This window comes from Centroberyx affinis, unplaced genomic scaffold (assembly GCF_046629955.1).
Source record: "Centroberyx affinis isolate AG114_WGS23_722 - 3 ecotype Tasmania unplaced genomic scaffold, CSIRO-AGI_Caff_v1 ptg002059l_1, whole genome shotgun sequence".
Classification (NCBI taxonomy): domain Eukaryota; kingdom Metazoa; phylum Chordata; class Actinopteri; order Beryciformes; family Berycidae; genus Centroberyx; species Centroberyx affinis.
In genome coordinates, this window is record NW_027280392.1 from 1 (window position 1) to 20,959 (window position 20,959).

A 20,959-nucleotide genomic window follows, 5' to 3' on the forward strand; every position below is an offset into this window, starting at 1 on the left:
TATGTTTAAAATCACAGTTAATAAGAATAAGTCGGTAACAATGCATATAACAAACACTTTTTTATTTACCTGTGATAAATTGCAGTGGTCTCTCCTTTATGTTTGTTGAAATATATCTTGTAATGTTGGTCGCCTTCACTTCCTCCTTCAGAGAGTTAACAGTGTACAGATGCCTCTCAGTTCGGTCCCTTCTCTTTTATACATGCCTCTCTCCTATCATGGCCTACTGTGGCTGCTGAATCAAATGGGAAGTGAGATTACTGACTCACATTAACATGACAAAGCAGATATGCATGTGACACTGAGGAAATCAGTCAGAAAACATGAGAAGGCAGAAATCAAAAGCTGAGTCACACTAAGGTTTAGATTTAGATTTGTGGCTGTAGCAAACAGCTTTAAATGCCTTTCCAATCCTTCCGATACACAAAAAGCAAGTGTATCCAGAACCTAATCTTCAGTATTGCCCAGGATTCAATACAGCTTGAAGAAGGCTGGAACAAGGAGTCTGAATTGTCCTGCCTTTCTCCCTTTCTGAAGACCTACAACCCTGGAAAGTATGGAGACACCTAGACAGGAGCTGCAACCACAGGAGCTGCAGCCCAGTGTACATGCTGTGGCACCTTACCACAAGTGTTTATAATAATCTGCAGTGGTTCTATAGCGTTAGGTTCTATGGGTGACATAACATATTCCTTTTGACCCAGTTAGTGTTGTGTATAATGTGGCGCTTTCTTTATGAGTGCACACATAACCCAGAATAGGAACCATAGTCATTTAAAGAGAAGTAGAATCATGTTGGGCATCTTTAACAGAAAACAAGTTAATTGTCTATTCTATTCTATTCTATTCTATTCTATTCTATTCTATTCTATTCTATTCTATTCTAATAATCACGCCCCTTTCTGCGCGCAGCCCTCCATTGGTCTGTCTTGATCCTAGGGGGAAGTAGCCTGTGCTAGTAGATTTGCAGAGGGGGGCACACACTAGGCGTTATGAAATGTAACTAATTGTCATCATGTAGCTTTCCTGGCAGGTTTGCTAAATGCTACACCGCGGATTTTGCGTGCGAGGGATCGACTGACATAAAAGGTAAGGTACACGTTTACAGATTTGTTCTGTAAATAATAGAAATCGATTTGCACACCGCACATCTGGTTCAGCGGGCGATGGCAGCCGCCGCATCCTCTAACATGGAGTGATAACAGGGGGAAGTTTCATGGAGAGCAGGGGGATACTGCACTTATCCTGGGCCTGCTGTGTTCACCATGTTTTCACCCGTTTCGAGTCGTTAATAACTTATTTGGTTTGATGCCATGATGATTTTGTGTTAGATTTGTATGTTTGTATGTCCCATAACCTATGCCTACAGGATGTATTGAATGTTGCCTATATGGCTCAAATTAATTATTTGTTTGTGTAAAGTAATACAAATCATATGAATCCATTTTCCAATATCGCCGTGCGTACACATGTATCAGAAAATCTTAATGACCGTTTACTGCATTGTTTTTATGCCATTGGCTCCAAATACAACAGGGTTCTATAATGTTTTAGCAGCAATCCTTTTAGATCCTATTGGACAGTCAAAGGATGTTAGAGTCAAATACAAAGTCAAAGTCCTGCAGAGTTCCATGCTACCCAAACAGATGTTCTGATAGTTTCTGAATGGATTTTATGATATGTTGGGATAAACTTGAAGTAATTCTTCCCATGGAATTCCTAAAGAACCTTTTGCCTCGGCCACTTTGTCTCGTATTTGGCAGGTTATGGATTCCAGCCTGCCTCGTCTCCTCCTTTGCATCCTGATTGGCCTTGTCCACTGCTCTTATGACAACCACCGCCACAACAGCACTCGTCGCCATGACTACTGCGTGCTCGGAGCCGGGCCTGCGGGTCTGCAGATGGGACACTTCCTCTCCAGAGCTAAGAGAGACTACGTCATCTTGGAGAGGAACTCGGGACCGGGCAGCTTCTTTAACATGTGGGTTAACCTTGTCATGCATCGCTTCATATCAAAGGCTATTTGTGTTTATCCTACCTTCCTGAATCACCTCTCTCTCTTCCTCTCTGTTCTGTTCTGTGTGTACAGCTATCCCAGGCACAGGAAGCTCATCAGCATCAACAAGATCTACACGGGGCGGCGGAACCGCGAGTTCAACCTGCGCCACGACTGGAACTCTCTGCTGAGCGACCGGCCCGACCTCCTGTTCCAGCGGGTCAGCAGGGAGCTCTACCCGCCCGCTGATGCCTACCCCCTCTACCTGTCCATGTTCGTGAAGGAGCTTGGGCTGAGGGTCTGGTACGGTGTGGACATCGGAACGGTCCGGGCGGCGCAGTCAGCCGCAGGCAGGAGCTACATACTGACCGATCAGCGTGGGCTGGAATATACGTGCAGGTATTTAGCATAATACTGCACCTGAGATAGAAACTAAAGGAAACATTCAGGGAAGATGGAAGTAACTGCGCTCTCTCTCTCTCTCTCTCTCTCTCTCTTTCTCTCTCCCAGGGTCCTCCTGGTGTCCACGGGGTTGTGGGACCCTCAGAAGGTGCAGTTTGTCGGTTCTGACCTGGTGGAGGGCTATGAGTCCATCTCCGTCGACCCGGAGGACTACAAGGACCAGGCCGTGCTCATTCTGGGCAAGGGGAACTCCGCCTTCGAAACCGCGCAGAGCATCTTGGGACGAGCGAGTCGAGTCCACCTCTACAGTCCCAGCCCCGTCCGACTGGCTTGGCAAACACACTATGTCGGAGATCTCAGGTACTGTTAGTGAGTGTAGTTATTACTGGGGATGGGATGATACGCGATATGGTTAGTGTTATACAACCATGATACGAAGTAATAAATAAAAGCTCAGTGGCAACAAAGTGACTGTGCAGAATTATGTTTATTTCTGATTATATTCTATTTATTTATTAATGTCATTACAAAGTGCAAATAATACAATTTGGATGGAGTTTGCGAGTTTGTGATTACTACAGCAGAATAAAGTGGAGCTAATATTGCGATTCATTTTTCTGCCCCATGATACGTATTGTCACATTTTTGTTTTGCGATATATTGAATTTCAATATATATCGTCCCATCCCTAGTTATTACTTATCTCTTATTTTCCCATGACAGATTTTGATTTACCTCCTCCTCCCTGCTTTGCATATGTCGGCTTTGCGCTAATTGTCCTGCGCTGGCGAGTGCTTGCCGGCTTTTCAGCGTCTTTAAAGTCAAATTGACCTATTTTCTTTCAGAGCTGTGAACAATGAGCTGCTGGACACGTACCAGCTGAAGTCCCTCGATGGGCTGGTGGAGGGAGGCCTGGAGGACATCGCTGTGGTACAACAAAAGGAGGATGAAAGGAGGAGATCAGGCAGAAAGCAGAGCGAGCGGAGACCCGGCGGGAAGGGGAGGAGGGGGGGCCAGTTGTACCTGACCCTCGCTGAGCTCCTGGACAGCAAGGAAGGGAGGAACGGCTCCGGAGTGACGGCCGCCAACCTGCCAGCGTATCACAATGACAACTTCTCTCTGCGGCAGCCGTACGACCGCGTGATTCGCTGCCTGGGCTTCCGCTTCAACTTCAGCATATTTGATGGGTATGGCTTAACACTGCTTATTAGTTTTGTATTGTGTCTACATCCACATAGGAGTGATAAGTTATGTAGTAACGCTCTGTTGTATGGTTTTGAGAGTTATATTTTCAATGTGTTTTCTCCACCTATTATCTGTTGGCTACATGGCCTTTAGCTCCTCTTCAGTGGAAGTAGTTTCTCCTTTATCATATCGGCATTCAAAGTAAAGCCCATGCTGTTTCATTTAGATAATGTTCACATTTCCTAATAATACTGATAATCTCCCAAGCTCTGCCCGCCCACCCAGCAGTGAGGGTGCTAGAGGTCGGTTGCCGGGGGTGACGGCCTGGTATGAGGGGCGGGGCACCCCTGGCCTGTTTGTGCTGGGCACTGCTGCCCACTCCAGAGACTACCGCTCGTCTGCTGGAGGCTTCATCCACGGCTTCCGTTATACAGGTGAAACAAACAGATATTTTGTTATTCTGTGGCATTCAGAGCAAGTAATGTCAGTACAATAACTTTCAGAGAGAAATCCTTACTGTTATATTCAACTTTGCTACAGCTTGTCCTCTGTAATCAAGTGTTGTACTAATTTTACATACAGTTAATTATCTGGATGAATTTTCTGCCACAGTGCGAGCTGTACATCGTGTACTTGAGCATCGTTACCATAGCAACCCGTGGCCATCGACAAAACTGTTGACAACTCAGCTGCAGTCCTGGATTCTGAAGCGGGTCAACGAGGCCTCTGGGCCGTACCAAATGTTTGGGGTGCTTGGTGATGTCATACTTCTTCAAGGGTAAGTGGATGATGTTTGACATCCCTGGTAATACCTCTGCTGTTTCCAACATATCTTTTATTGTAGTCACATGGGTAATATAATGTAATTATTTTTACATTGCTCATCAGTGATTTCAATGAGCAATCTACACAGGATACATCTATCACAATATATTTCCCCAAAATTACTGAAGAGGTGTTTAATTTTTGGAACTACGTCCTACACTATTTCAGCCTACACTTTTTTAACACAGAAAATAATATTCAAAGCACACAGCTCACATGGATCGCCTTCACAGCAACACAGTGAGAGTTGAAAAGGGTATTGGTTAGTTTTTGTCAAATTGTCTTGCAAAGTATTTATACTTTACAACAAGCACAGACTGCCTAGGCGGTAATAAAACTGACAGATGACGTGGGAACTGAGACAGCAAGTTGTTTATCCTGTAACTATTACTCACTGCAAGGACCGATGCCCTGCTCATCACAAATAATGGTGTTCCACACAGGACTAAAATCACTGAATTATGTTGCTGAAAATTACATCACCTGACCTCTTCCAGTAAAGTAATCCTGTCTGGACAACAAAGCCCTTATTATGTTCATCACATCTCTGGTGCCTTCTTCTCTCCTTGACTCTAAGCTCTCGCTGTGAGTACTTGGAGGAGTTTCCAGTCCAGGCCTTGCCTCAGCTCTCCTCTCTCTCGGGCCGTGAGGTCTCCAAGCATGGACTGCTGGTTCTAGTCCTGCAGTACGGGCTGAACCGCACCGACTCTCTGGGCCCCGGCAGGGCAGAATCTGAGTGGACCCGCGCCTGGAAGTCCAACTTCCTGCACCCTGTTCTGTACTACTATGACACACTTCCTACTGGTGAGGAGGGATGCTTTTTGCCTTTAAAAAGTTAATGCACTTTTTAAGAAAACATCACTGCATTTTTGCCACGTAGTGATGCTTCAGTGAAAAGGGGACAGTCAAAATAATCCCTTTTCTTTGTCAACAATCAGTGGTAATGTTTTTTTCCCCAGAGAGAGACATGAGGCACCGTCCCTCTGGTTGGCCATTGCCACGGCCCAAGGCAATTCATCACATGATTGAGGACTTCCTGACAGAGTGGGACGGTCCCATATCTCACAGCCAGCCACTGCGACGCTTCCTGGAACACTGTGTCCAGACTGACCTCAGGGCCTTCTATGCAGGTAGTGCAGCATGTTGCCAGCTGATCTGTGACCAGGCCCTCAGTACATGTCACCTGGTTTATATGTGGCAGTATTGCCAGGGTAGACATGCCACGTTGACACATTGTTTAATTTCATATAAACGTTTACATCCCACCACACCGCTGACCTTATATGCCTTAATTCCTTAAAGGAAAATTCCACCCTCAGATACTCTTACACTGTTATATATCATCTATCTGTGATATTCAATGCAGTCCAGGAGTTATTTTGTGATGAAATGTTGCTATTTACTTTTTTGGTGTACCCACTTTCCCTCAGCCCACCTCGTCTACTGCTACTTCAGTTAGTTATTTCCTACATTTCCCAGAATGCCTTTTGATAACCCCCAGAGAGGCCCAGAAAGTCAAGATACATCGCCAATAGCTATTTTTTTTAACAGTGTTTAAGTGTTTTAGGGTGGATTTTCCCTTTAAACATGTACAGTAAGTTATTTGCACTCATAGTACAAAGCAAATCGTGGTGTAACTCGACCCTGTATTTTCCTCTGTCTCGTAGAATCATGTTTCCGCTTATCCCTCACCCATCGCAAGCCGCCTCTGTTCTGTCGCCAAGGATACTTGAAGAAGCAGGGCATTGTTGGCACCAGCCAGCTGTGGCGGCACGCCCGGGACGCCGGGCTGATGCCTGCTGAGCAGGACTCCGACGCATCAGAGGACGACCCCTCCTTCCCCGATTACCTGACACGAGCCGCAGCCTCCATGTCTTCAGGACTGAAACTTGACTTCTGATTGTTTTACTTAAAGCTATGCCTGTGACACTTTCTAGGTCCCTCAGACTCTCTACCTCCGTCACTCTTCATAATTCTCCTCATAAGCCCTAAGTCTATGGAAAGGTACCTTTTCCTCTGAAAGCTCCCTGGTTGTTATTCCTCACAAAATATTTGTCTGTTACATCAAAGTGTGCCATTTTTTATAAGATGAAAATGTGAATGTTTATGTATACTAGGCTGTATAGGTGGAGGGTATGGTGGGTTTTCATGATATAAAATTCTATTGATTATGCAGTATTTATTTTTTATACAATGTATAGTGACTCAAATATTAATTTACTTTTGCTGTTAAACCACACATTAAAGAGAGACGATATACTGTGTCTTTTTTCTCTTCAGTTTTAAAATAGCTCCTGCTGAATATGAATGATTTCTACGATATGCATGTGCAGAACAATCACTGGCCCAGCACGGGGGCTATCTGATTGGCCGCCTGGTTGCGTTGATCCGATTGGACGAGAGGCAGACGAACAACGCGGAATCTGATTGGTCGTTGCTGTTTGCAGACTGTTGACTGTACAATGGGTGTGCCTTTTACTACTTTTACTCGATGAAATGGAAAATGTGAAATAGGGGACATTTTGGCTCTTTGAGGTACCAGATCTTGGACTCTGGAAGTATTTTAATGACCCAGGATGGTAAGACGGTGAAGGGGGCTTTCTGTGTTTTGACGCGCCGCGCCGTGCCGTGCCATGCCGCAAACGCTGCTAACGGAGGAAATGCCATATTCAAAGTTAACTCCCGATAGCAATGACGATTTTATTTCCTTTTCGCCTTGGCAAGAGTAGGAACCATATGTAACGAGCTTCGTCCAAACCACAGCCTCCATATGTTACGGTAAACATGGACGGGTGGAGCCCAATCGTTGCGACAGCCTCGGACAATGATCGATCCAGCTCCGAGGGGGAGTACACGGTGGAGCCCGCACCCCAGGGTGAAGCCCCGGGGAGGGACGGAGAGCCGAAGGCTGCCGCGGAAAGGATGGACGGGGGCACCGCGGTCGGGTTTGGGATAAGCGGGATTGGGGAGGGCAGCGTGGTGCTGGGTCGAGCCGGAGCGAGAGACGACCAGGAGCTGCGGTACCTGCACTTGTTGTGGGAACCGGGTCGGGCTGAACTGGGCGCCGGCGGCGTGGCGAGCAAGCTGGGGAAGATGACCGGGAGCAGAGCGAGGCGACACGGCAGAGTGCGAAGTGTTGGTCCTATTGGGAAAGATATTTATGGTAAGGAAAACTGTTTGCATGTGACACGGGCAGCTACATGGTCTACAATTTGAAAAGAAAAGAAAAAATAGGTGTGCGTGAGTAGAGAGAGGGAGAGAGAGACGTTACAGTGTGGTGAAAAGTAGCACCAGTTAAATACAGCTACAAACCAGTTGCTAATCATAAAAGTGTACATTCAACGTGGCTGTGAACGCTGCCTTTGTCTGCTGTTCTGATCCCATGCAAATTGAGCCCTTCACCAAGTCGTAAATCTGTATTAATATACCTTTACTTTGCATTTCTCACCCCCGCAGCTGTGAAAAGACTGAGAGAAGCAGCGAATGGCAATGACATTGACACAGGTACGAACCATGAGGTGACAGAGTGACATGTGGGTAATGTGAAGACCTGTGTGGATGATGGAGATTGATGTTGTGTTTTCCCAGTGCGAAAGCTCCTGCAGGACGACATAGACCCCTGTGCAGCAGATGACAAGGGACGGACGGCCCTCCACTTCTCCTCCTGCAACGGCAATGAGAGCATCGGTATGTTGTTCACAGCTGATTCCTGTGATCGTCTGTAGCTTATATTGCATTATCAGGGTCTGTTCAGTAAGAGAGCATCTTGTAGAAGCAAGGCACAACATTTCACAGTGATGCTGTTGCTATAATGTCATGACAGCACCATAGGAAATCATGTGTCATCTATGCAGCAAGTTGGCATAGTGGTTAGACAGAGCATCTTTCAACCGGAGGACAACAGTTCACTGTGTCACTGTGTCAGCAAGCATCCGTCCTGCTGAATCTCTCCCAGCTGTTTTGTAGCTGACCCTGCAATCTGACCTACAATAAAAAGAATAAATCTCAATAGGGATCAATAAACTATCACATTAATTAATGGGTTAATCAATAGGTACTCTGTTACCTGCGCTGAACTTTGCTTAGTTATCCTTCCGCCTAGTTTGAAAAATCTTCTCTACTTTTCTAGTTCCTTTATTGTTGTTCATTGCACTTGTTTAGTCTGTATATCACAGTCTTCATCAGCTGAGCCTTTAATAGGAAGTAGCATTTGTAGAATTACAGTTTTTTTTTTTTTTGTATTAAGAGTAGAAGGGGAAGAAGATCTTTACATGATAAGCTAATTCAAGTGGGGTCCTGTGGTTTCACTGTAGGTTCTACCCTATTCCAGTTGTTAGTATTGTATTGTTGCCCATTGCAATTGTTCTTTACCAGGCAGCATGCAATTACGATATTCATAAATACTTTTTCTACAGTTGGATTGTTTGTATGCGGCTCTGGGTTTGAGCATCAGTTACAGTTTACAGTAAATCTTTAACAGCTGCAATGTTCTCTTTCGTACGCCCCTCCTTGTGGCTGCAGTGCAACTGCTTCTGAGCTACGGCGCTGACCCCAACCAGCGGGATGGTCTGGGGAATACCCCTCTCCATCTGGGTAAGACAGCACAACAGCACATGGCATGTCACATCTGTAGCACTGAGGTCAGTCATGCACATCACTGTGGTTTCACTCTGACACACGCTGTGCAGCTGCTGCGGAGTCACACCTGTTAATGCGAACAGTTACACTACAGAATGACACAAGAAAAAGTGTCCGCGTCATTTTCTTCTGTGCATCCTGATTGCATTTTAAGAGCTTTACGACCGTTGTAACATGCCCATTTCATCCTGTGTGTCTGCAGCGGCCTGTACCAACCACGTGCCTGTTATCACCACATTGCTGAGAGGAGGTGAGAACCCAGAAGGACACTATTGTAGAGGTGTTGAATTATGTTTAAAAAAAAAAAAATACTGTACACAATCAGGTTCCTTGTATATTATCCTGCTTATTAGATGGCTGCTTACCAAAGGCATTCATCATTTGTCACAAGATGTTGATTAAAAATGATTTCATTACAAACTAACATAATTGACAAGATTCTGCCAAAAAGTAGTTCAGGACTGCATCCATTTCATGATAGCATGACTAGCATCCATGGGCTTCATTGTAAGAACTGCAACCATAGCAACGTAAACAAATCCGGTAAGATTGTTGTTTAGCCTTTCACCAGCAATCAAAGGTTTTGTGCGTTCTGAAGTAATTAAAAGTAATATATTTTATTTTATTTTATTTGCACACACATAAAACTGCATAAAATCCAGATAATGAAAAAAATAAAAAATATGGAATAATATTGGAAAAATAATCCAGTGTTTGTCTGCAGTAACCAACGTATTTTTGGCATAAGGTGTTGCTGGTTAATATGATTAGAAATCAACAAAAACAATCAGACTTCTTGTCTGTGGAGTGAAGTAACAGCAGTCTGTTATTCAGAAAAAGACCTGAGAACGCCTTCACATTCCAATTACAAATGAGTATTCAACAAAGCGGTGTAATAAGCATTTATAACAATCTGAGAGTATGTTGTTGATGTTTCTGTTCAGGAGCGCGTGTGGACGCCCTAGACCGAGCAGGCAGGACCCCTCTACACCTGGCCCGCTCCAAGCTCAACATCCTGCAGGAGGGAGACTCGCGCAGCTTAGAAACCCTGAGAGGGGAAGTCACACAGGTAGAGGGATTTTACTGACTCGACTGACCTCACCAATCATGACTTGGCGTTTTTGTACAGATAAATTCTGACGATCTTGACAGGATTGTTTCTGCCTTCCCTAATTTTCAGGCTTGAGTTAATTGATGCCGGGGTTTAAGGCAGGAACACTTGCTAATCTCTACACCTGTCCTGCCTTTACAGATTATTCAAATGCTGAGGGAGTACCTGAACCTGATGGGCCAGAGTGAGGCTAGAGAGAGGCTGGAGCACATTTCAACACAGCTGCAGCACACACGCACCAAAGAACAGGTGAGACCTGCAGACATACTGAACTGAATGCTCCTCAGATTCACACTCATCAATTGCAAACCTATTTTTTTTTTCTGCAAATAGATTGAGATGTGTCTGTCCCTGAGAATTACACATAATGTTGATTTACTGCATATTTATATGTATGTATTTTCCAATAAGTCATGTATATTTTTTTTTTTTTTTTTTTTTCTTCAGGTGGATGAGGTGACTGACTTGTTGGCCAGCTTCACATCACTCAGTCTACAGAAGCAGAATTTGGGGGATAGGTAGACGGGGTAGAGTAGTGTGTGTGTGTGTGTGTGTGTGTGTGTGTGTGTGTGTGTGTGTGTGTGTGAGAGAGAGAGAGAGAAAGAGTGAGAGAGTCACAGCTGTGTCTGTGCAGACATGTTCTCTTTTTGCCAATGAATATGAGCTACGTTTTGTGGAGAAGATTAAAAACATGATCATGAAAATCACTCAATACATTTTGACTGTTGTATCGGTTTCAGCATCTTTATATCACGCTGCCTTTTCTCTTGCATTGCATGCTATGTTTATATGTGGACTGTATTGTAAAAATGGATTTGGGTTATTGTTGTAAATGGATATATCTGAATCAATCATTTAATAAACTATCTTTGGGTATATTTGTGAAACATTGTCTTCTCTGCTATGTATATCTAATTTGATTAGAATGTGTGTATGAATAGACTATCTATCTATCTATCTATCTATCTATCTATCTATTTCATCCAACAGGGCTCTAGTTGCGTTGTCATGACATTAAAAGTAAATGGTCTTTGTAATTGTGTCACGTTGGAAACAGGATACATTGTATCCTCATACATCTATATTATTGATTTAGATAGAATGTATTCCTAATATGGCTACTTTTCCTCTACGCTGATTGGCTCCACTGGTTAAGTCCCTCCCCCGGCCGACACGTATTGTTGTTCCCCGATATCAAAGATGGCGACCGGACCCGCGTAAATTGGTGAATCCATAGAGGTAGTAAAATTTAATAAATGCATTCTTTTCATATCTCCTGGTGGTTATAAAATTCACATGCTGCCACCCCAGTGTGGACGAATACATATACAGAGTTAAATGCATGAAAGTCACTGTGTTTGGCCACTTAGGGAGACCCGGGCCTAGCTGTGTTTGAAAGCCCCGGGCTGCCGGTAGCGGCTCTGCCCGGGAAGCTAAGCGCACATTCAGGGAGACCGGTTCAAGTGCTGGAAATGTTGGGAGTTAGGGACTCAAAGTGAATGGAAAGGGGGTGTGTTTGTGTGTCTTTACGAAAGTAGGCGGGAATTTGTCTATCAATTTTGTTCTACTGCATTGTAAATGATAGAGAGCAACATTACCGTGATAGACTGCAGATTTGGGTTTTTCTCAAGTAGCTGGCCGTCAACAGCTTCTCTACTTTTGAGAGTGTCCCGTTTACATGCAGCTCCTCCTGTTTGCTGTGGTCCCTGTTCAACACCCGACCTGAAACATAAGATCCTATGACTGCTCATTATGGGACTAAGTTGTAGTAGTTTTAGCACCCAAATATCTAACTTATGGATTTAAGTCTGCTTGAAACAAGAAGTCTTTGCTGAATGTCTGCAGTCTAGGTAATGCACTTGGCTACCAGATATGAAAATCTAGACACAAGTTTTAGTTTTTCAACTTCGTTGAAATCTTTCTATTCTGAGCAGTGGTATAAACTGTTCTAATTGCTATGTCTTGGCTGTTATTTTGATACACAGCACTTTAACTTGCATCTTAAAATAAGTGTTTCCTTTGTTGGTATTCACTGAACAGGTCATTGTCCTGTCTTCATGTTGTCAGTGACGTCCTGTGACGAGCAAACCTGCTGGGAAAGGAGGACTCATGGCTTTTGAGGAGATCAAGAGTAAAGGAGGGATGGGTAATGTCTGCCTATAATGTAGTTATGTAGTTATGTAGTTATGTAGTTATATAGTTACTGTGTCCCTATGGTACTCGATTATTAAAGTGAATCACATTTCTGCAGTGCAGTCAATACCACAGTGATAAGTGATAAGAAAACTGCAAGTCCAATCCCTGTTATGTTTATTTAAAAATCACTGGGCTCTTAGTTTGTACAAAGAAGGGAGTGCTTGCCAAGAGACCCGATTGTGATGAAACCCATCATATGCAAAACATTTTGTTGTCATTCCATGGCGAGAGTCCAAATGTGTCATGTTTTTATAGTCAAGGTAGGGATTATAATTGTCATGTCATGCTTTTCTCAGATGTGGGTATGGAGGGAGACAGAGGCCTAGTAGCTGGTCGCAGCCAGAGAGAGAAGAGGAGGTCGTACAAGGACCTGCTCAGGGAAGAGGAGGAGATCGCTGCTCAGGTCCGCAAGTCCTCCAAGAAACGGCCCAAGGTAGGTCATCTAATCTCTCCATAATAACTTAGTTTGATACCATTAGAAAGCTTTTAAGACATTGTGTCACTTCACACATTGTAATTTTTGCACCTCAGGTTCTATGAGTTGTTAAATGGAGAGCCGCTCTGTCTTTCCAAATTAGGACTCAGAACTTTTCATGCTGGGAGGGGACTCGCACAAAAAGAAGAAGAAACATAGTGATGACTACTATTACAGAGGTGAGAGGCAGATATTTCAATATAATAATATTTTTTTATTGTCAATAGAATTGACTTTCTAACTGCATCAGTTTTTTTCTCTTCCCTCTTCCATGTATCAGACCATGAAGGTTCAGGTCCGCCTCCCCATAAAAAGAAGCGCAAGTCTGCAGACCGCTCTCCGCCGCTGTCTTCCCCCTCGTCTTCCCACCCGACAGATACAGCTATGGGCCTCCTGCAGGCCATCACCTCGCCCCTGGCCACAGGTACAGACCCCAGTCCCCACCTGCACAAGAAACCCTCCTACCCCTCCTTCTCCTCCCACTCCTCCAAGGACCGTAAACGCGAGGGCAACAGCAGCGGAAGCAAAGGGAGCCACGCCTTCTCTCACTCCCGCCCCGTGACCTCGTCTTCATCCTCCTCCAAGAAGCACTCGTCCTCTTCGTCAAAGTCGTCTCTGTTCCACGGCGGAACCCCCAAAGAGGAGCCCTTGACGTTACGCGAGGCCGACGGGCTGAAGATGAAGCTCATCATGTCGCCAGAGAAAGAGGAAGGAGAGAGCTTCCCGTTCACCCCCCACTCGTCCAAAGGAGGGGTGAAGAAAGAGAAGGACAGAGACCGGATGCAGCTCTCCAAGTTGCCCAAGAAGAAGATGCAGCAGAATCGAGATCCACTGCCTGTGGTGGGGAAAGAGGTGGAGGTAGAAGGTAAGAACATTCCTTGAGAGGCATCTATCGTATTTATTCCCCAATAAATCGATCTATCAACTCCATAGAGCAGCACGATGGAACATACTGTATGTTCACAGACCCAACTTAATATATACTGTCTGTTTTTTGTTTAAACTGATAAGACCTCCATGTCCTGAATCTGTTAATTTCTGTTTTTTTTTATTTTATTAATGCTCATTCTGCTGTTCTCTGTTGCTATACAGGTCACTATGGAGGTGGCATGGGAGATGATAGCTCTTCATCTGGGGGGGAACTGGAGGCAGGAGAACTGGTTATAGATGACTCATACACACATCTGTCAAAGAAGAAGAAGAAGAGCAAGAAAAGCAAGAAGAAAAAGGACAAAGAGAAAGACAGGGACAAAGAGAAAAGTGGAAGGGAGAAGAAACACAGCAAAGGATCTGGAGGTGTGTGGATGTGAAAGTTGTAGTTGTCTCCGTTCATGTGCATTATAACCCAAGAACTGATTAAGTTCCCCTTCTCCTGTGTTGTGTGTATGAACTAATTTCAGGTTCAGAATTTTGTAGGGATGTAACAAAAGTTTGTGAAATGAGAATTCACAATACAAAAATTTGACGTTATGTGTAGTAGAGTTTGAAAAAATGTTTGTGATTTCAGGTGCGGTCTAATATCTAAGAAATTATATTCAGAAAGGTCTTTTCTCTTTTGTATTGTTTGAACACTAGAGAGCGCAAGGCTAGCAAGTTTTAGTTTGGGTCATCACACTTCTGGTGAGCCCAGCTGAACTCACTACTGTGCAGACAAAGTAGGCAACAAGATGGACTCAGGCGAAACTGGAATGGAATCAAGTTTTAAGTCTGCTGTGTGGCAGCAATTTGGATTTTCACTAGCAACACACTGCAACAACATCACAATGAAAAATTCCAGGTTCTGGTACATGGTTATATGTTGTTTTTTTTCTCTTTGCACTACTTTTCTAGTGAGAAATTTCCCTGGTTGCAGAGATGTATACTTAAAAGTTTTTTGTTTTTGTTTAGGTATTGTTTGTTTAAGGTATTTTCTCAGTTAAAAATGTTTTCATCCAGATTTTGCTCAAAATATTGTGATAATATTGAATGATGACCCCAATATCATGTATCGAACCAAATCATTAGCTGAATGTATTGTTACATCCCTAGTATTTTGACATTTCTTAAGTCTATACATTGTTAATTTCATAAACCCTTAACCTTTGTTGTTTTATCCCTTCTGTTTTGGTCTCCTGAATGACCGTCTTCAGACCCGTCCAGGGGACACAGCCACTCCCATCCCACTGTCACCCACAGTGCTGTTGGTCCGATGTATGCCATGGGCACCCCCATTCCTCCCCACCACCATCAAGGCAATGACGGAATGATAGAGAAGAAGAAAAAGAAGGAGGAGAAGGAGAGGGAAAAGCACGAGAAGGAAAAAGATAAGGTAGGATCCTGTTCAATGCTATTTCCTTAGGATTGATGCCAATTGTTCATACTGTATATGTGTGCTGTCATTACTTTGTATTTTGACTTGGCAATTACCTTTCTTAAAGTGGCATTAAGTAATCTATGACTTTTATTGACCTCTATCGACAACCAAGGAATTGCAACAAAAAAGACACGTGTCTGGTGCAGCTTCTGGCCTGTAACTGACACAAATAATAAAGTCATATTTTCACAATAGAGATGAGCTCCAACAGAAACGTCTCCTAAAGAGTTAATATATCATGATACAGAATACTTCAATAATGACACTGCTTTGTCATTTGCTTTTTTTGGCTTGATAACGATATGTCTTGCAACGCCAGTTGCTTGCTCATGGCGCCATCGTTCATCATTGAACAGCTGAAAATGCCAGTAGGTTGTGGGGAGGAGATGTTGGAGTGGATTGAACTTTCAACAGGCAGGGTGTTTTGTTCCAAAACAGAGTCCGGGCATAAAACTGAGTTTTGAAAACTTCCAGAACTTCCTTGAAAGCCAGAAATCTCGGCACCCGTTGAAGTAATCCTTTAGTTCCTGCTATTGATCAACATCCCTATCAAACCCATGCAGCCTATTATGGTCATTTTGTACTATTGGACTGTAAAAATCTCATTGCACCTTTAGCCTGCTGAAAGCCATGGTGCCGAATGCATTGCTTAATGTTAATAACCCCATATTAACAGAGAAAAACCAATAAAATAACTATTGGAGTGCTTTTAGATTCCAAGTCCTAAGACTTGTGTCGAAAGAGCACCCAACTTTTTTTCTTTAACTATGAGAAGCTAAGTAGTGTTCCAGCCTCCTCCATTTCTAACACTCATGGTCTGTTTCCTTTTCCTCTCTCAGCCCAAGAAGAAAAACACAACAGCATATCAAGTGTTTTGTAAGGAATACAGGGTCAACATAAATGCAGAACAGCCAGGACTAGGTGGGTGAAACATCAATCTATAATTCCATTATAATGGCACAGCTTTGCATATTGTCCCCTTGTGGGTTGTAAGGGATCAAACATTACTGAAAGAATCTATTCAAACAAACTGCTTGTATGTCTGATCTGCAGTCTTTGGTGAGCTCAGCAAAAAGTTGGCAGAAGTTTGGAAGGCCATGCCTGAGAAAGACAAACTAGTAAGTTTTGTTCAAACTTAATCCATGTCGAAAAAAGCTTTGGAAGTCCATCCAATGTTATGTCATTCCAGCCCCATGCTTGCAGTTGTGGTGGTGCACTAAATGCCCCATGTGTTTTCTGTTCGTTCCCTTGTCCAGGTTTGGAGGCAGAAAGCCCAGTATCTGCAGCACAAACAGAACAAAGCTGAGGCCACCACCGTCAAACGCAAGAGCTCCACTGACGGCAAAAGCAAAGGTAGTGATCCTTCAACCATTCTTGTTTGAGTGAAACTAACTTCAGAGGTTTCAGTTGGATAAATTGCAAACTTCTTGATATTGCACCTTTAATTAGTTCAGTGTTCCTATGTCTTACACTGTCGTCTTTGTATCTCATTCCCTGTTGAAAGGTGTAGGAATGGGAGCTGGGATGGTGTCGCCCACCAGAGCGTCCGGCAGCATGTCCCTGTCGCCGGCGCGGGTCCCAGACGTTGATCCCATCGATGCAGCCGCTCACCTGCAGCTGCTAGGAGAATCTCTGTCCCTGATTGGCCACCGGCTGCAGGAAACGGAGGTTACTTTGCACTCATTCACAGGCCAATATGCAGTGTCTGTTTATACTCTGCATTGGTTTTCACCGTATACCTCCACACAACAATAGAAACATTATGTAGACTACTTTTCACAACAGTTTTACAAAATGCTTTACACCATAAACTTAACAATAACAATGCCTTGAGTTAATTATAACAAAATTGTGTTAGGTTAATTAAACAAGGTCTCAATGACACTGGCGAATATGACCAAGATAAAATAGACTTAATAGGAATAAAGTAATTTAACTTTGTATTGGAACCAAGTGTCTCTGATAGCAACATTTAGCTGGCACTTTTAGTGTTATTGTATGTATTGTATTGTATTACATTAAGATGCAGTGAAACATGTTAAGCCATGTGACTAACTGATTTTTCCTCTATGTTAGGGGATGGTGGCGGTGTCAGGGAGTCTGTCTGTACTTCTGGACTCCATCTTGTGCGCCCTGGGGCCGCTGACCTGTCTCACAGCGCAGATACCACAACTAAACGGATGTCCTCGAAATGTTCTGGTATAGTATTTGCATTTATATGTCTTATGTGAATATAATTATGGAGGTTTCAGCTTCATAACTGTTTCAGATTTATATTCAAGCTCAGTATTTCCCAAAGGCCCAATCATTGATTCAAACAAAACAACAACAACAACAAAAGAACCAACCCCTGAATTGCTAAACCTTCCTATTGTTAATGAAGCGGAGCAAAAATGAAATGTAAACTTAGAATTATTTGTCAGGTTTCAAAAGACCAGCTGCACCACAGAAAGTCACAACATGCAACATTGTCCCTCATTTGTGTTGCCATTGTTGAAACCACTGTAAATTCAAGAGTTGAATTCTAATAAGAAACTTGTCAAATTCATGAAAGTTTCCTTCCCGTCTATAGGAGTGCATAACCCAATGTGAAACACATGTTGTCAAGCACAATAACACCCACATTTGATGGTGCCCTCCAGTGGAAATCACAGGTTGCATGTGCTTTCTGTTAAACAAATGGAGCCGAACAAGCCGACTTTGTATTCTAGTTTGTTTAAATATATACTGTCTGTCTGCTGTCTTGCACTGCATGCTTCACAAGTAAAGCAACTTCAAGTGTGCTTTCCATATTCTGTCCTCTAAAACAAAGTGAACAAAGTGCTCAGAGGAATAAAACATTGGGGAAACATTTTCTGAAGATGCAAATTTAAAATATGTGTGAGAAGCACATGAGCTCATTTTGTCATTCCATATTCCTAATGCATGCAGAGATCCACTTATCCACCTACCCAACTGCATATGTACATGATTTAGTCTGGATTTAGGTTGATTTTTACTGCTAGTGCAGCATTCAAAATTATAAATACAGATTTTGGATAAAATGGACAAACATTTATTTTAAGATTAAAGGCACACAATAAGTGAGGGCTGTAGTGCTTCTCTCAAAATGATTAGCAGGTCTTGAAATCAGAACTGAAGAGTATATGACAAACTAGCGTTGCAAAGAAAGTTTATTTGTGGCACAAGTTGTCCTGTATTTTTAATCTGTAAATGTTCCTGTCTTCATTCATGTTGTAATCAACAACTGTGAAAATGTAGTTCAGTAAACTACTTGATTGAACCACTTATATTGCGGTAGTTTGATAGTAGTTTCATTAAAGGTCCCATATTCAGTTTTAATGATTTTGTTTTTTACTATGGCTCAGGATAAGAGTACGTTCTTCACAGTGTTTTGCAAGTGTAGTTTAGTTAAAAGTTGAATTAGTTAAATTTAATTCATTTGGAGACTAAGTTCTCACAGGCAGAACAGTCACAATACTGGACCCTGTTTGACGACAACACAGACTCCTCTAATTCAAATGATTCAAACCTGCTGACTGGAGACTTTCCACTTCAAATGCTGCAAGCTGGCCTGACTGGATGGATTTTAGTCATTCTTTAGTGAGGAAAGCCCCAAATTCAGTTGTGACGCGTTTACCTGAGTTAGTCTGAAACTTCCTGTGAAAAAGGGAGGATTTTTGAAGATGCAATAACTTCACATTTAACCACTCAAAACATTTTCAACATAAACGTTACTACTCACTTTGTTAATTGTGTCATTATGTGTTCCCTCCTTTCCCTCAAGCCGTCTTCTTCTTTTTTTTTCTAATATAACCCCAGGCACCGCATGAGTTGTTCTATGTGCCGTGCGTTCAACTTGTTAGTCAAACCTCTTTTGCAAATTAAATTCAGTTTAACCAATGTAACTGAACTGGGTTAAAGTCGTGGAATCTGAATGCTTATACTGTATAAAACACAAATCTTCAACCCATTTGTATGCATCTAGGACTGAAATATGTGAACCACAATCACATGCGCTTTTATTGCAGTTTTCTAATATTATTCTCCCTCTTTCCTGTCAGTCAAACACTTTGGACAACATTGCCTACATCATGCCTGGGCTGTGAGTGAAGGACAGACGAGCGTTCCTCTGTGTGACTTGGCAGTGCAAGTGAAGAGATTTGAGTGGAAGTGTCCTTTAAAGGAGTGGCTCTTGGACTTTTATTTAAGCCACTGCTTGGCATCTGAAAACTTGGACATTTCTAGTATCGATATGTTTTTAAAGTGTATTTTTTAAAAACCTTTTCTGTTGATTTTCTAATTGTTATATTTTTAAAGGAAACATTTTACTGAACACCTTAATCTTTCTCGGCATGTCGGCTTGGTTTTACTGTTACTACACAGTTTGTTTCTGTAATGAATGGAGTGTGTGTATATACTGTATGTATGTACGTGTGGGTGTGTGTGTTTTAGTTTGTTTTAGTGTCTTTGACTGTTAATGTATGACTGCTGCAAGCGTGTTATGTACATACAAGTCTACACGTTCATAGATGACGGTCTAGAGGATATTTTTTTTACTCAAATGTACAGAAACAGTGAAGTCAGGGTCCAAGTTTCTTTTGCTCATCATCAACACAACATAAGAATAATATATTTGACAACTGCTTATTATTTCTTTTGCCATGCAAGTACTGTCATGCCTTGCTGTTTTATACATGTGCTATTTTACCATGCATACAGGACTTAGATTTTGATTGTACTGTAGAACTTGAGATGTGATAGAAAACACTTTTAGGTGCAACCTTGTCGTAATCAAGAGCTTTTTAAGCACAACACTGTCAGTCAGAGCTTCACATTCATGCATTTCCACTAGGCAATGGAAATGGCAACAATAAAAACAATACATTTCCAATTGAAGCTTTGCTTTTCATCTTTAATAAATGAAACATCAGGTAAGGCTAGGCAATGTGGAATTTATATCATAATAAATTGTTTTGATATTGATAACTATTTGCTAACATGCACAAGCACAATAATCAAATTAAGCTTCATTGCATTGAACTTATTGGTAATATGAAGTGTGGCAAAACTGCTTTTCAGATATTCTCTGATTTGTGTCAGATCTCATTTTGAGAGATTTATAATTAGTATTTGCTTTTTATCATTAATTTAGACAACAGAATGTGTATCACAATATCTCAATACTTCATCACAATATGATTCTATTGGAAGCGATAAATGATAATGTTGAACTATTTCCCAGCCCTATGATTGTGGTTATTTGGGTTTCTCCACACCAAAATAAGTGAACCTGTCACAGGTATGAATGCCAAAGAAGAAACAACCCAGAAAAAAAGTGATCACATAAATTGTTTTGCCACAAAAATGTCATGGCATAAAAGTCTGGCCAGGAGAGGTCTTTTATATGTTTAATATATTAGGATTATGCAGCTATTCAAGACAACAGAGCATGTCCCAAACCTTTTCAAACCGATCCTTATTAGACTGGATTTTATTTCTATTTTGTCTCAGGACCCCTCATTCACAATTATATCACTTTCTACTGTAGGGTGATTCCAGCTGAGAGAGCGAGACCTCTGATCAAAACTTCCTGATGCATTCTTTCATTGTGCTAACATGTATAGGGCAATTAAACTCATTTTGCCCCGGGCCCCCCTTTGGGAGCCAGTGCATTAGACCCACAACAGATGGAGTTGTGCTCACCCCTGGTTCAGTTCAGTACAGTACGGTACAGTGCAGCCGGCCTGACCAGGCGGGCAGGGCTGAGTCAGGCGT

The 20,959-nt window shown here is 42.6% G+C and overlaps 3 protein-coding genes across 5 annotated transcripts; all 3 read left to right on the top strand.

Moving 5' to 3' along the window:
- The first annotated feature begins 956 nt into the window (after nt 1–956).
- Nucleotides 957–6,653, top strand: foxred2 (FAD-dependent oxidoreductase domain containing 2). The gene is made up of 10 exons (XM_071531265.1): nt 957–1,089; nt 1,764–1,981; nt 2,090–2,395; nt 2,507–2,758; nt 3,244–3,585; nt 3,851–4,017; nt 4,196–4,361; nt 4,986–5,212; nt 5,368–5,538; nt 6,076–6,653. Exons 2-10 carry the CDS (start codon nt 1,767–1,769, stop codon nt 6,306–6,308), a joined length of 2,079 nt encoding a protein of 692 aa, XP_071387366.1. The 5' UTR covers nt 957–1,089; nt 1,764–1,766; the 3' UTR covers nt 6,309–6,653.
- Nucleotides 6,654–6,860: 207 nt separating this feature from the next.
- Nucleotides 6,861–11,026, top strand: ankrd54 (ankyrin repeat domain 54). The gene is made up of 8 exons (XM_071531255.1): nt 6,861–7,571; nt 7,865–7,912; nt 7,997–8,095; nt 8,930–9,001; nt 9,249–9,296; nt 9,991–10,115; nt 10,299–10,406; nt 10,605–11,026. The coding sequence occupies exons 1-8, from the start codon at nt 7,193–7,195 to the stop codon at nt 10,677–10,679; spliced, it is 954 nt and encodes a 317-aa protein (XP_071387356.1). The 5' UTR covers nt 6,861–7,192; the 3' UTR covers nt 10,680–11,026.
- A 321-nt stretch (nt 11,027–11,347) lies between these two features.
- hmgxb4a (HMG box domain containing 4a) lies at nt 11,348–20,057 on the top strand. 3 transcript variants are annotated; one of them, XM_071531248.1, is made up of 13 exons: nt 11,348–11,396; nt 12,198–12,303; nt 12,650–12,786; nt 12,932–13,007; nt 13,109–13,693; nt 13,921–14,124; nt 14,958–15,136; nt 16,021–16,102; nt 16,235–16,299; nt 16,438–16,534; nt 16,686–16,849; nt 17,258–17,380; nt 19,246–20,057. In XM_071531248.1, exons 2-13 carry the CDS (start codon nt 12,267–12,269, stop codon nt 19,288–19,290), a joined length of 1,794 nt encoding a protein of 597 aa, XP_071387349.1. In that variant the 5' UTR covers nt 11,348–11,396; nt 12,198–12,266; the 3' UTR covers nt 19,291–20,057. The 3 variants fall into 3 exon arrangements, with proteins under 3 accessions (XP_071387349.1, XP_071387351.1, XP_071387352.1); XM_071531250.1 differs by having other exon boundaries at nt 11,353–11,396; nt 12,225–12,303; XM_071531251.1 differs by lacking the exon at nt 11,348–11,396 and having other exon boundaries at nt 12,269–12,288.
- Nucleotides 20,058–20,959: the final 902 nt, after the last annotated feature.

What these genes read in the sequence shown, in the direction of transcription:
- foxred2 (XM_071531265.1), top strand. Translation starts at nt 1,767, where the DNA reads ATGGATTCCAGCCTGCCTCGTCTCCTCCTTTGCATCCTGATTGGCCTT. An exon ending in GGGCTGGAATATACGTGCAG is followed by an intron (nt 2,396 to 2,506) that starts GTATTTAGCATA and finishes TCTCTCTCCCAG; the next exon opens with GGTCCTCCTGGTGTCCACGG. An exon ending in AACTTCAGCATATTTGATGG is followed by an intron (nt 3,586 to 3,850) that starts GTATGGCTTAAC and finishes TAATCTCCCAAG; the next exon opens with CTCTGCCCGCCCACCCAGCA.
- ankrd54 (XM_071531255.1), top strand. Translation starts at nt 7,193, where the DNA reads ATGGACGGGTGGAGCCCAATCGTTGCGACAGCCTCGGACAATGATCGA. An exon ending in TATTGGGAAAGATATTTATG is followed by an intron (nt 7,572 to 7,864) that starts GTAAGGAAAACT and finishes TCACCCCCGCAG; the next exon opens with CTGTGAAAAGACTGAGAGAA. An exon ending in TGAGAGGGGAAGTCACACAG is followed by an intron (nt 10,116 to 10,298) that starts GTAGAGGGATTT and finishes CTGCCTTTACAG; the next exon opens with ATTATTCAAATGCTGAGGGA.
- hmgxb4a (XM_071531248.1), top strand. Translation starts at nt 12,267, where the DNA reads ATGGCTTTTGAGGAGATCAAGAGTAAAGGAGGGATGG. An exon ending in CAAGAGTAAAGGAGGGATGG is followed by an intron (nt 12,304 to 12,649) that starts GTAATGTCTGCC and finishes TGCTTTTCTCAG; the next exon opens with ATGTGGGTATGGAGGGAGAC. An exon ending in CCTCCAAGAAACGGCCCAAG is followed by an intron (nt 12,787 to 12,931) that starts GTAGGTCATCTA and finishes TTTCCAAATTAG; the next exon opens with GACTCAGAACTTTTCATGCT.